This window comes from Engystomops pustulosus, chromosome 5 (assembly GCF_040894005.1).
Source record: "Engystomops pustulosus chromosome 5, aEngPut4.maternal, whole genome shotgun sequence".
NCBI lineage: Eukaryota > Metazoa > Chordata > Amphibia > Anura > Leptodactylidae > Engystomops > Engystomops pustulosus.
Window position 1 is genome coordinate 94,302,979 of NC_092415.1, and position 14,432 is coordinate 94,317,410.

The window sequence follows — 14,432 nt, forward strand, 5'->3', positions numbered from 1 at the left end:
TTTGTCACTTGAGTATAAGCCATGGGGTTACTCTTTCGGCATAAAAAATGTACTGAAAAATGTGGCTTTTTCTAAGTTGGCTTGGTTTCTTGTAAAATGTAAGGGGTGCCAGATGTCATACACCCACCTACACAAAATTGCCTATTCTAAGTTAGAAGACTGATCAATAATAATTAAAAAATCCTGTAATACCCATTTCAATTTAATTATAAAATGTTCTTGCCCCTCGTTCTGGCCTATGTTTTACTATAGCATTAAATTCACAGTAATATGCATATGTATACAGGCAGTCCCCTACTTAAGGACACCCGACTTACAGTCAACCCATAGTTACAGACAGACCCCTCTGATCTCTGGTGAAGTCTCTGAATGCTTTACTATAGTCCCAGATTGCAATAACCAGCTGTAAGGTGTCTGTAATGAAGCTTTATTGATAATCCTTGGTCCCATTACAGCAAAAAATGTTTAAACTCCAATTGTCACTGGGGCCAAAAATGTTTTCGTCTGGATCTACAATGATAATATATACAATTTCGACTTACATACAAATTCAACTTAAGAACAAACCTCCGTACCCTATCTTGTACGTAACCTGGGGACTGCCTGTATATAAAGCTCAGTCTCACTACCTTCATGGCTCTATATCTAATAGAGACATGACAGCAATACCTGATCTGTTTACTACATGCATATCTTATTGATTTTAATGGGGTCTGGTGTCTTGTACTGATGGTTACCTTGATAGACCCAATTAAATACAGCACGAGGGGTTCTTATACTAGGGGATAATTATTATTTTGTCATACCCATATATACTTGAGTATAAGCCTAGTTTTTCAGCACAAAAAATGTGCTGAAAAACCCTAACTCTGCTTATACTCGAGTCAAGGAAAAAAACTAAAAGTGAACTCACCTTCTGCCGCTCCACGGCATCCATCGCGGCTCCCACATCCGGTCCTGGTCCGTCATGATGCCTGCGACGGACCGGGAGGGGCTGGCAGGCAATATACTTGAGGGGGCAGGCAGGCTATATACTCCAGGGGGCTGGCAGGCTTATATACTCCAGGGGGCTGGCAGGCTTATATACTCCAGGGGGCTGGCAGGCTTATATACTCCAGGGGGCTGGCAGGCTATATACTCCAGGGGGCTGGCAGGCTATATACTCCAGGGGGCTGGCAGGCTATATACTCCAGGGGGCTGGCAGGCTATATACTCCAGGGGGCTGGCAGGCTATATACTCCAGGGAGCTGGCTGGCTATATGCCTGATGGGGCTGGCTGGCTATGTACTGGGGGGGGGGGGCTGTGACCAATGCATTTCCCGCCCTCGGCTTATACTCGAGTCAATAGGTTTTTCCTTTTTTGTGTCAAAATTAGGAGTCTCGGCTTATACTCGGGTCGGCTTATACTCTAGTATATAGTACTTCAATTTTATACTAATTTTAAGATTCCTTCCAAACTGAAATATCTTGGTAATAATTGCTCTTTCTAGATTTGCACTGTCCCACATGGTGTTTTCTTTTCCTTTTGATAGTACCTTGCAAATTTTTATTTGATCTTATGTTATATTTCTTAAGGAAAAAACACATTTTATTTTATTTATCCTGTGCTAAATTTATTAGAGCACTTTTTTTTTTATTTCCTTATCCCCTTCACGATTGCAATATGGCTACATACATCCTATTTGCACATGCTCTGTGCGGAAAGGACATTTATAAACATCATGACCGCGGCCAACTTCAAAAGGCTATATTTCATGAACCCTGGCACGTAGAAACACAAATCTGTGTCATATTAAGCAGGAGATGTGGTGTATGAATTGTGTATGGATGCTCTACAGGACTGGAGATACCATATACCAGTCCCCATTGACTTCTATAGCACCAAGTAACGGTACGGGGGCACACATCTCACCGGGCTACAACCCGGGCGAGTATATGTTTGTGTGAAAGGAGCCTAAGAGTGGATATTTCTGTTTCTGTGAAGCATCTATACATAATCCATATAGCATATTTAAGGGGAGATTCTCTTGTTTTATATGACACCATTGTATTTTTAGGTACCTGGGTTCGGGAGATATAGGTGTTTTAAATGTGCCCATCTCCAGCCTGTAAGCTGAAGGCAGAATGCATAAGGAGCTGCAGAAAGATTTAGCTCCGTTTGCAGAACTGCCAGGAAAAGGAGGATGGAATGATGCTGTACATCTTTAGAACATATTTTGGTAAATGTTTACTCAGATTTACTACTTTTTTAACTTTAATTGGAAAAATGGCAGAAAATCTTTTTTTTCACATTTGTAGTCATTCATTAAAAATATGTAATTGATAAAACTTTCCTATAGCCTAACATGTACAGCTTTTCTAAAGATATCAAGCGCATAGAACTGCAAAGCCTGCACATTCAGGCACTAAAGCTTCTCAGTGATGAAGGGGTTAATGATTTTATCCTCCTTGAAGTAGATTGTACTGTAACCAGAATTTTCTGCCAGTGTAAGTGAGCATCTAGAAACCATGTGAAATGTTTCCTGGCTGCATGTATTAAACCATGTGTTGTCGTTGACAGCCTGGCACAATGTGTGCATCCTCATGCAGCTGACATATTAAGCCTGCTTATATTCACAGCAGCTCCAGCAGAGAATTTCCAGCCACCATCCACAGATAATGTATGAGGGGATGTTGTCAGAGAGATAAGCTCACAGTTTGCAAGAATACCTCCCATCATTCCTTCATTCCGGCATAAATATCATCCTCCCTTGGAATTCCTATGTTTTGCTCTTATATCTCTATAGTTTTGCAATGTTTTGGGCATTGGTGATGGGGTTTCCTGGCATTGATTTTCCTCCATGACAGAATTGTATGCATTGCTTATCATCCCAAAGATCTGGCTTCTTTAGTGTGCTGAATCTTGTTTATTTGCATACCATACCATTTAGAAATGTTAATGTGATTTTCAGGAGGCTGCAGAGCAAATACTGATGTCTAATTTCATAACTTTTAGATGTTTGCTATTACAAAAAGTAATGTGTGTTGAAAAACCTTGCAGTTTGACTGTTTGGTTAAAGGTAAATATCATTAAAAATGGTTTGGTATTTGCATTTAAACAGTACATAATGGACACTTATATAATATATTATATAAAAAGACACATTTGCATGTTTTTCTCATTATCTGACATTAAATCAGAATAAATCTTTCCCATTTTAGGTCAAGTAGGATTACCAAAATTATATGTATTTGCTAATGCCAGAATAAAAATAGAGAAAATTTTTTTAAGGAGTTTTTATGACTTTCTGCAAAGTCAAAAATTTACATTTACTGGTGTGTCTCTAATTAACTAAGATGTTGTCAATAAACCAGACATCAGAAGCCTCCAAAGGAGTGACATCATCATTTGGACTGTTCCGAATTGTTTAAAGACCTACTAATCTCAGTGAATTTAAACTTGGACTTTGCAGAAAGTAGTAAAAATGCCTTAAATTTTTTTTTCTCTCTCTCAATATTACTATTACACCCATACTTGAAGTTTCTCCATACTAGTTGATAATTTAAAGAAATAAACTCCAGAGAGAAAGGAAGGAGCAGCTCTAGACACAGTGGGACACATTTTCTTACCCGTCACGTCGCGATCCCCGAGGTGCGTTGTCCGACGAGGATTCGGAGCTGCCACAATTCACTAAGATCGTGCATCCAATTTCCTGCATGTGTCGCTTTCCCACTCAGGTCCGCCGGAGTGGGGATACTGGTTTGGCTTTAATCCTGCATCATGTCATTAGGCTTCTTAAAAGTCATGCTTGATGGTAAGGGGACTCCTTACAAGGTAGCTAAATGTTGTCCTTATCCCATACAGGAAAATGTATTTGTATATTTCCCAGCTTCAGACATGTCAAGTGGGGTTGTCATGCTGTATCAATTGGAAAACCCTTTTAGGCTAGGTTAAGGCTAGAGCTGGACTATTTAAGGTAAATTGGGGACATAAGTCATTAACTCCCTTAATCTCAGCTACCATACATGTTCAACAACCTCCACTGGTCCAAAAATGGTGCTGAACAGATCTCAGCTAAAAAGCACAGTAGGGGCATAGTAATTGGATCACTAATAATAATAATCACTATGGTTAAGGTGACGATGAAAAGTGAGCAAAAGGCTGTACATTTCAATAAAAACCACAGCTCTTCCCACAAAAATAGATATATTACAAAGCTCCGTATGTAGGTGTCAGTATCTATTCTAATTTAGCTATATATAATATACATACACAGAAGATATTGTTTTAAATACGAAATGATTTATATGATTTATATTGCTCAGTTTCTCCTGTTTTAATCGCTGAACACAGCACATTCCACATCTCTGAATAAGAGCAGTAGCAGGCTTCTGTTTAGATATTAAAGGAAACCTACCACTTGTAGTGGCAGGTTTCTGATGGTGAGCTGGTGCCGGAGCTTATTTTCGTTAGTGTTTTAAACCGCGGTATCGGTTTACTTACTTACTTTTTAAACTTTATAGCCGGCGCAGGCAGGTACGCGCTCGGCGCTTACCGTGCGCGCGGCTACATAGGAAGTGAATGAGAGCCGCGCGCATGGTAAGCGCCGAGCGCGTACCTGCCTGCGCCGGCTATAAAGTTTCAAAAGTGTTTTAAACCGCGATACCTGAGCTGGTGCCCGGTATTGCCATCGGAAACCTGCCACTACAAGTGGTAGGTTTCCTTTAAAGCAGATGGGAAGGGGATGGGCAGCAGTATGAATACACAGATCAAAGAACACAGCTGTGTGAGCAGACTACTCCAGTAATACTTTTATTTTTATGGTTAGTGAATCAAAATTGTAGCATAGTGCTTTAGTCTATCTCTTTGCCATATACAGAAATTCTGTAGTTAATAGCCAATGTCTTATACCTATTGAGTAAAACCTTGAACCTTTTCTTTATATGTACTGATAAGTGTCAGTCTGTGCTTTTTAAGAGTACTGACATCTCAGATCAAATCATGTATTTCTTGGGAGGATAATGGATTTCCAGGGAAAAGTAGGAGTAGACCACACTAGAAACGGCATGTTCTGCTGCCTTCTACTCCTTTTAAACGCTTTGTGCCAAGTTGCTTGACTGGTTTTGCCTAATAACTCAAGCAAATGGCACAGCATCGCCATTCCTCTTTGAGCCAGCTCGGCTTGAACTGTGAGTGAGTATAATACTTTATTCCCTTCTTCAGCGATTTGGAATTTTTTTTTTTTTTGCTTCTCCATCTGTTTTGTCTTTTAAAAGTCTTTTTAAAAGTCAACCTGTAAAGACAGATGGGGCAGGTGTTCCAAGCCTTGCTGTCCTTGCTTGTAATAGTATTGTACATACTGCTCAAGAAAAGCCTTTTCAAAGTATGATGCAACCAGGTCAACAGTCACAAGCTTCATTATTGAAGATTTGTAGTGAAAGCTCATATATTTTACTCCGTACAGAGCTTGATTATCCGACCCAAGGATCAGTACACTTCTAAAATGATAAGACTCTCAATCTTCTACACTTGGGCTTTAGTTCTTCAATGTTTCAGTGAAAAGTTCAAGAGCTATTTTCCCTGTTGTGCAGCTGAAGGACTCTCAGGTGTGAAATATTAAAATGTATTTCTTCAATGGACGTTATGATTTGTCATTTTGAAGAATTCATTCATCTCAAAGATGTTTTCATCAAATACATAAACGTTTTATATAATTTACTGTGTCTTTTTGGAAACCAAAAACTGCAGGCTATGGTTCTTAAACCATATGTTAAACTTGTTAGGCTACATACACACAACCTTTTGTTTACCCGGGGGTGGGGGAGATGAGCACTCCCTCCCCTCCCTTCTCCATAAAAAGCTGCCTGCTGTAGTTGCATGTTAAATCTGATGGTCTCCCCTTGTTTATAGGCTGACTGTTAGAATACATTGATATGCATCACAATTGCAGTTTATTATTTTGACCCTCCAAATGCCCTTTTTATTCATGTGTATTTAAAAATAACTTTTAAGTACAACAATCAATCATGAATTTTCAATAATCATCTGATTTATATCCGTATAAGGATAAATGTTTATGTTCTGTGTGGCTGCCATCAACAAGCAGTAGTCACCCTTAAAATAATTAAATAGTGCAAAAGACCAAAGCAGGACACTAATATTTAAAACTTTATTAATGATAAATCTATTTAGAGAAATTGTCACAACTCATGGATGGTGGAAAGAATCGATTGCCTTTATACAGATGCGGGTAATAAGAGAATCATGTATTTTGACACTTGCTATTTTTTCAACCAACTCTTTGCCTCACAATTCTTAAGTTTGTCACCAAAGTGGTTATCCGGACTCTGCTAGCGTTAGTGTAGTATGGGGTTAGCTCAGGGCCTGCTATTGGCGCTTTTGGGTTCTGGCAGTGGGTTAGGGGTAGGGTTCCAATGACACTACAATGAGGAGGTCAAGGCAGGAGTAACTGATTTCTGAAGATGCTCACAGCACCTATGTTCCTCTTACCTCCCACAGCACAGACGCTCACAGAGTGGAGGTGTAATGGAGGTGCCTAGTGGCGGCAATTCTACTCCTCACACCTCCCACTGCCAATTTCACCTGTGTTGGTACTATGGGCAGTGTGACCTGTTAGGAATCGAAACTCTGTACATGGCTGAACTCCTCCACATTCAGTTCCGATTCCTGTTTAGTCATTTGGCTCGGGGCTAAATGTTCCCATGGCTGGCATTGATCTACAGGCCTTTGATAATGTTATGACTATGTGATCAACCTTATATGTAAGAGGAAGCTGGACACATGGTCATGATATCATCAAATGTCTTTTAACCCACTATGATCAAGCATTTTAGTCATTCATGCTGTGCACACACTAAAACTGTGGCAGCCGTTTTGTGACATAGAAGCTTCTGTAAAAAATGCAGCTGCGTACAAACGGAAGACCATAGGTATATTTATTCTACTTTCATATTGTATAATTGGATTTTTCTTTGAGTTAGAGTTATTTCAAAATGACCTGAGCCTGAATGGTTTTTGTCCAAAATTCCTAAAATCTATTTTAATTTTTACATAGAAGATAACAAAAGAATGTGATCCACTTAATGTTGTTATGTCTTTGCATATTTCCAGTAATTTAGCAGTTTTATCTCATATGTAACTGTAATATTGAGACATCTAGTACACTTTGCTTTAATGGTTTCATTAGAATTTTCGCCCACATTATGGAAATATGGCCGCAGCAGCTACTACATGATACAGTTTTAAGAGGATTAAATTCTCACTGTGTTGACTAGATACTAGAAAGTATTATTGACCTACTGGATATCCTTGAAGTCTTATTTGGTTTAGTATCAGTCGAGAATAATCCATCTACAAAACTGAGTATGAGAAAATGCTGAGAGTAACATGTTCTGCAAATCAAGGCAATTCCTAACAATCATTCATCCAAATTAATGTGCGTTTTTTGTCAAATGGCTGACAATATTAATATACACCTAATTGGTTAAATAGGGCCTCTTCTTCTTTTAGGTGTTTCCGGGAATAAAGTTATTTTTTTTTGGTATGGCTTGGGTGGGGGTTAAAAGTAACAAAGAGCTCTTAATCGCTACTATTAAGCGACGGCATCGCCAGTAACTGACAAGTTTGAGGGGTTTTTTTGCAAGAGTTAAAATGGTGATATTTAAAATGTACTGAAGACGAAGTGAGCAATTCCGGCATGGTATGAATTATATCTTTCAGAAAACTCTTACACAAAAAAGCTTTTGACACTGTCAGGTTTTATGCTTCAGATATAACATATTGATCTACACTTCGCCCTCCTGACAACTGACACCGGTCTGTGTGTACAGTGCAGTTGAAATTATGGATTAATAATGAGTAATATGTTGCTTTTTTTTACGTACATTTCAGTGACAAACATGAATGCTAATTTCCATTGATCCCAAGCTCAGTACAATTTGATTATTATTACATAGTGATTTTTTTCCCTTAGATTCTTGTTTTTGATTGTCCTTTGTTTGCTTTTATTACAGTGTCCACCTGTACTTTCTCTTTCCTAATCTAGAAGAAGGAGGGTTGGCTACATATCGGACGGCTATTGTTCAAAATCAACATCTTGCTATGTTGGCTAAGGTAAGAAAAATTATTTTCTCTTAAAAAAAAAAAAAAAAAATTTCCAGTACAGCGCTGCTGTATTCTACCGGTCTTTCCCTTTGCTTTTTTTCAGCTCTCCATATTCTATTATGTAGCCTGCATAACAGCTGCTACCTCATTGTAACATTAAACACTATTTGCTTCTTTCACAATCCCTGATATTTAATATCCTGAGTTTCTACTTCCAAATAGATTAATCTATATTATGTTAGAAATGCTTTCTGCAAAAGTAATGCAGCGAAGGAAATTATAAACCTAAGCACCACAGGTGTTAAAGTGTGGAAATTTTATTCATTCAGTCTTTTATACATATCTATTTTTATTCATACACCAGCAAAAAAACAACAGAATCATTTTGCTTGGCATTCAGGATATAGGTTCTTTTTGATGGGCTGGTGACAGCCACTTACCTATGTGACTGCCAACAGCAGCCTGTAGCCAGGTTACCTGCTGATATAGGAAAGGTGAAAAGGCTGTAAATTCAGAGACCATCTTAGTGGAGTCAGAGTTGTGATCAAAAGGACTGACTCAACAAATATACAATACATTTTAAAAATTATTGCATTTCCTTAAAATGTCTTTTCTATATCTGATCTAAGGATTTAGGCCAGTGGTGAACAACATTTGGTCCAAGGACCTTATTGTCATACTGCTCAATTTTAAGGGACCACACCATTAACCAGCAGCCTAGGGGCACAAACATCCACAATGCAGCACAAAATGGTACCCCAAGAATTATAAATACCAAAGTACATCAATAAATAGCACGCCTCTAACCAAATGCTACAATTAAAACGGACAATAATAGTGAAAACCCCAAAGAAAACAATGTTGATAATGGAAATGCCCGAGGTCAGATAATAAAACTGGAGACCCCAAAACGGAAAACTAATAATACTGGAGACCACCAGAGAAGACAAGTAATACTGGAGACCTCCGGAGTGAAAAAATTACGAATGCTGGAGACCCTTGGAGCAGATGAAAAATAAATCCTCTTTTTTCCTAGCTTCTCTTCTCCACTCTGCACCAACCAACTTCTTCTCTCATCCATGTGCTGCTTTGCTTGGTGTCCCTTACTGGCTGTATGTGCCAGCATCGAAACCTCGAGCAGAACTATGCTGGGAGCAGTGCTGTACAACTGACAAGTAGATACTACTCGGGTTCTCTCCTGCTCTTTGTGCCAATCTGCTCTGGGTCCTATACTGGGGTATATACAAAGTCAGGACACTGAATGGAGCACGCTAGTGAACTCTGAAGCTGTGAGGCCTATCTGGCCTCATGCACCAATGTTTACTTATATAAGTTATGGAAGCACTCGTTGGACTCTTTCAGCAGGGTGAAGGCCACTACTTGTGGCTTGCAAGGTTGTGTATCCTCTTCTAGGCTTTTAGTTGAAATTAATGTGTGCTGCACTGGAGATCAAAATTGGAGAACAACACACAGTTTCCTAAACATCATGGTCATTGTGTAGTCCTATGTAACGTAAGCTAACATGAGTAAAATAGCAGGATTTTTAGCTTATTTTATAAATTGTACACTGCTTAAAAAAATAAAGGGAACACTTACACAACACAATATTATCCAAGTGAATTAAACTTCTGTTAAATCAAACTGTCAATTTACAAGACACACTCAAGACATACTTAAAGGGGTATTCCAGGAATATGAACGTCTGACACAAAAACCCATGATGATATAACTTAATGAATACAACAATACTCAATGTCATTAGTCACAAAACGGAGCTTAAATAATTTGATTTTATGATTTACAAAGTTTATGGCCTCTCTAAAGTAGGTGGAGTTATCACTAAAATGGCCGCCCCTGGAAACTACAAGTTCCATGATCCTATAGTTCTCAGTAACTCCTCCTACCACTTATGCTCTGCTAACAGTGATGATATAACAGGTTTTCTTGCTCTGTTACCATAGTAATGATGTGTAACTGCCATCCCCACAACACAGGCCATACAGGATGCACTGCAACCAACCGACTACAACCAAACGTAGTGGTGATCACATGACCCTGCCCAGGCAGGTGCAGGACATGTGATGTGGACATGTGACCAGCGGCCATCTTCTGTCCTGCAACGGACCGCGCGGAGGAAATTAACGGACTGATTAAAGGGCCAGTAGCATTTTAATTCTTCATCACAGTCTATGTCACCAGCATTTTCTGCTAAGGGGAGCAAAATTTTAAATAACAACTACACATTAGCTTATATTTTGAGTGCCCATTTGTATATGAATTATGCTGATTCCTGGAATACCCCTTTAATAAAGAAGTTGTTCTTCGGGCGGTACAGACCACTTCTCAGTACCAATGCTCTCTGGCTGATGTTTTGGTCAATTTTGAACGTTGGTGGTGCTTTCACACTCATGGTAGCATCTAAGATCTTCAGATCTAGGATGTGTTATTTGAGTGTTCCCGTATATATAGACAAAATAAAAATTAAATGAGATAATTGTAAAAGAATAAAATTACTCTGTCCTCTATGTACCAGAATTCAACTACTAAAATAAGACTCTGGCCGCTGGTTTTTTATACATACCCCCCATGTATTTCTCAGAATGACGGTGACTTCAGCCGGCAATCTGCAGATCTTGCGCACTCCACTCAAGCTGGGTGAGCAAAGAAATTCTAGGCTCACATGCGTGAGATCAGGAGACTTCCAGCTGACCTCATCGTCAGTCAGAGAAACATGGCCGGAACCCAGCTTCAAGGAGCGTGCATAAATTACAAGCAGCACTCCAGAGAGAATCTATGGCTAATTTTATAGTTCAATAATACCAACATTCCATCCCCTAGATTACACAACGAGCAGTTAAGTTAAAGCAGTCTGCCATCAGTTTATCTGATGGTAGATGTCCTTTAACCCCTTTTTGCACCCTGATATAACTGTATGTCAAAAGGTGCGGGTAGTTACCGCAGTGTCTATAGGGCATTACTGGGGCCGTAAGCACCCTCCATGCAGGGAATGGAGAGTGACAGTCGTTTCAATAGCAACCCTGGGGTCTGATAAAGGACTTCAGGGATGCCTTGAGTAGATGCATGTTAGATGGTGCTGTTAGCCTAGACCAGTGATGCCAGTGGTGCCAGAGTTCCCCAAAGAGGACCAAATCCACCAAATCTTCCTGCAGTCCCAGGCAACTTAAGAGATGCTGCTCTCAGCGCTATTTTAAAGTGACACACTTTATTGGCTGTTTGGAACTGCTGGGAAAGTGAGGTGTTGACAGAACTGCAATACCTTTTGAGGTCCTCATTCGGGACCCACCATTCCTCCTCTACACAGAGACCCTGGAGAGAAGCTACAACGAGAGTATGAATTTGCCCTCCTTCTTTCAACTGTATTAATGGCCTCATTGGGACGATACGATTGAAAGATGTGGAACAATAGGTAGCAATAAGTTACTGCTTAAAATGCCATGTTGGCACTTCACGGTAAATAAGTGTATTTTGTTTGTAGTTTGGGCACTCGGTCTCCAAAAGGTTCACCATCGCTGGCCTAGACTGACCATTTAATATAAATGTGTCTGTCAGCATAGACTGACCATGTAATAGTCTTCAATACATTAGTATTGCAGTATGTTACACTGAACAAGTGATCAAATTATCATTTTTAATGTCCACGCCGGGACAAAATGAATCAGTAAAAAGTAAATATTGAGTACCATGTCTGTAACAACCCGTACAATAAAATTAAATTGTTACTGAACCTGTGTGCTGAACGCCATAAAGAAACGTGCAAAAATTATATTTTCACATCAAACCTCATAAAAACAGGATAAAAAGCACAAAAAAAGTGCTGAAAAACCTCACCTTGGTTTAGACAGGAGTCAGTTAAAAAAAAACAACTTATATACTCGCCCTCGGCGCCGCTCCCGGTGGCTTCTTCTTCTTTCTTCCCTAGCCGGCGCACACTGTGATGTGGCCACAGCATCATAGTGTACTCCGGCCGGCAGTTCGTATGGACGCGACTCTGTCGGCTATAACAGCTAAGAGAACAAAGAAGAGGAGCCCCGCCGAGGATTTTTTTATGTGCTTAACATACAGGGGGCAGGCTGGCTGTATGCGACAGCGGGCAGGCTGGCTGTATGCGACAGGGGTTGGCTTATAGTATATACGGTAAGTGTAAGTTTATGAACTATCAAGGTAGACCTGCAGTAACTGCTATTATCTATGACTTCTTCTAACATCAAGGGAAGAACTTTCCTGCCCTGTTCATATACCCTTTCTTCAACAACCATCAATCAAAAACCTCATGCTTGCTCTAATTGGTGCTTAAAGCACTTACAGTACAGTGAATGAAGCTTCTTGCTGCCAGTAGTGTACACTGTATAGTTATTCCCCATTCCTGGAAGAACCAATCAATGGTTGTGTGATCAAACACTGACATTGGGCACTCGTCTGACAAGATTTTCTTAAGGTCATGTTCACTCAATATCAAAATGTTTGTCAATAGCTGTAGCAATTCTAACACTTTATTCATGCCGGGCTATACCGTATTTTCCTGATGATAAGGCGCACCGGACTATAAGGCACATTATGAATAAAGGCCGGGTACCATGAATAATTCCATATATAAGGCGCACTGGACTATAAGGCGCAGGGTTAGAAGGAGGTCCGGGGGCGTGGTTTGAAAGCCGAGCGGAGAGGTCGCAACCAGCGACTCTCCACAGACCCGGCAAGAGGCGAGCGGTCACACAGGGAGATGGGGAAGGGGGTCCGTTCAGTTGGAGGAGGGCAGCGGACCTACTTACATAGGTCCCCACTACCGGAGACTGGAGATCTCCAGCGGGAACTGTGCCTGTTGTTCGTGCCGCGTGGTCTGCAGTTCCCACTGGAGATCTGCTGTCTCCGGTAGCGAGTACCTATGTAAGTAGGGTCCGCTGCACTCCTCCAGTCACTGTCCTCCTTCATACATAATGCGCACCGGACTATAAGACGCACTTTGGATTTCTAAGGAAATCTTAGGTTTTTATGTGCGCCTTATAGTCCGGAAAATACTGTAAATAAGAGTGATGTAGCAGCATTTACAGGAAGAATATTCTTCAGGATCCCTGTGCATTATAGTCAGTTATTGCATATTTTTAATTCTGAAGCTTAATAGATCCTGTGCCATTCATTGCTGAAGGCTTTTACAAATCTGAAGAAACAGGTTTTAGCTACTAAACTTTCTGATCAGAAAATACTCTCATTAAAATTCTCAGCTGAGTAATAATATAGAATTTGATAGTATGAACTGTACATAAAAACAAAAGCATCTGCACTCGTGCATTAGACAACATTCAGTCACAGTGCTCCATTCACCGTCTATACACCTTCCCAATGCAGCACGAGTCTTCAGCTTACAAATAACAGCTGCTCTTTACAGGTTACTCTATTGACAAGTGTTTTTTTACCTTTTACTTTAAAAGGTCAAACTGTAACTGCACAAAACGGCAAAAAATAAGTAAATGCATACAATTTTCTAAAGTACTTTAATTTGATAGAAGCATGCACGCACCTTGAAAGTGAAACACCTACACATTTTTCAAGCTTTTGTGACCTGCTCTCCTACCATAAAGCAAATAAATGTGAGGAAAGGCACTTAAAAGTTCATGGGAATGTTGTGTCAGAAAGGTATTAATTGTCTTACATTTTTCTCTAATGTGGAGAGATCAGGTAGTGCACTTATTCAACATTAAAATTTTGCCATATTTTTAGGGCTTATGCATACTAACAGCAAAGTCTGCTTCCTTTGTGCTTTGTTGGTTTTAATCTTCATCCCCACATTGTAGTCTTAAAGGGAATCTGTAACCTACTTTTACCATCTTTTATGTAAACTCTTGCCTGTTTTACCTAATAGAAATCCTCTCCAAAGCCATGTGAAAATTTGCAGAGAAGAGTCATCTTTTGTTAGAAATGAGTCCAGCTCAGAGGCTGGAGGGGCTTTAATTTAGACATCTTGGGCTCTCCGGCATCTAGGCACAAAATACTGATATCATATTAAAGAAAATATCATCTTTCAAACCACATAAGATTTATGGTTCTGTGAGCTTCAGTTTCTGAGATATGGGCAGGTAACATAGTAATTGGGATTGCAAGCTGCCGATAGAGATCCAATTCCATACTATGTCTTCCTGTAACTCCCTGTATATCAGGTTCTGGAGTTCACAGAACAACAGATTTTATATGATTTGAAATATCAGATTATGTTCTTTAATCTTGCTTTAGCTGCTAAAGAACCCAATATATAGCAGTCTAAAGGGATGCTCCCCCTGCAGCCTATTAGCCTGACTTATCTCTGGCAAAATTT

The 14,432-nt window shown here is 39.8% G+C and overlaps 1 protein-coding gene across 1 annotated transcript in view; it reads left to right on the forward strand.

Annotated features, from left to right (window-relative positions):
- Nucleotides 1–14,432, forward strand: part of DROSHA (drosha ribonuclease III) — a 176,059-nt gene that overhangs the window by 128,067 nt on the left and 33,560 nt on the right. The window contains exon 21 of the mRNA XM_072152739.1: nucleotides 8,014–8,113. Within this exon, the coding sequence (XP_072008840.1) occupies nucleotides 8,014–8,113 (100 nt within the window). The remainder of the gene's footprint in view (nucleotides 1–8,013; nucleotides 8,114–14,432) is intronic.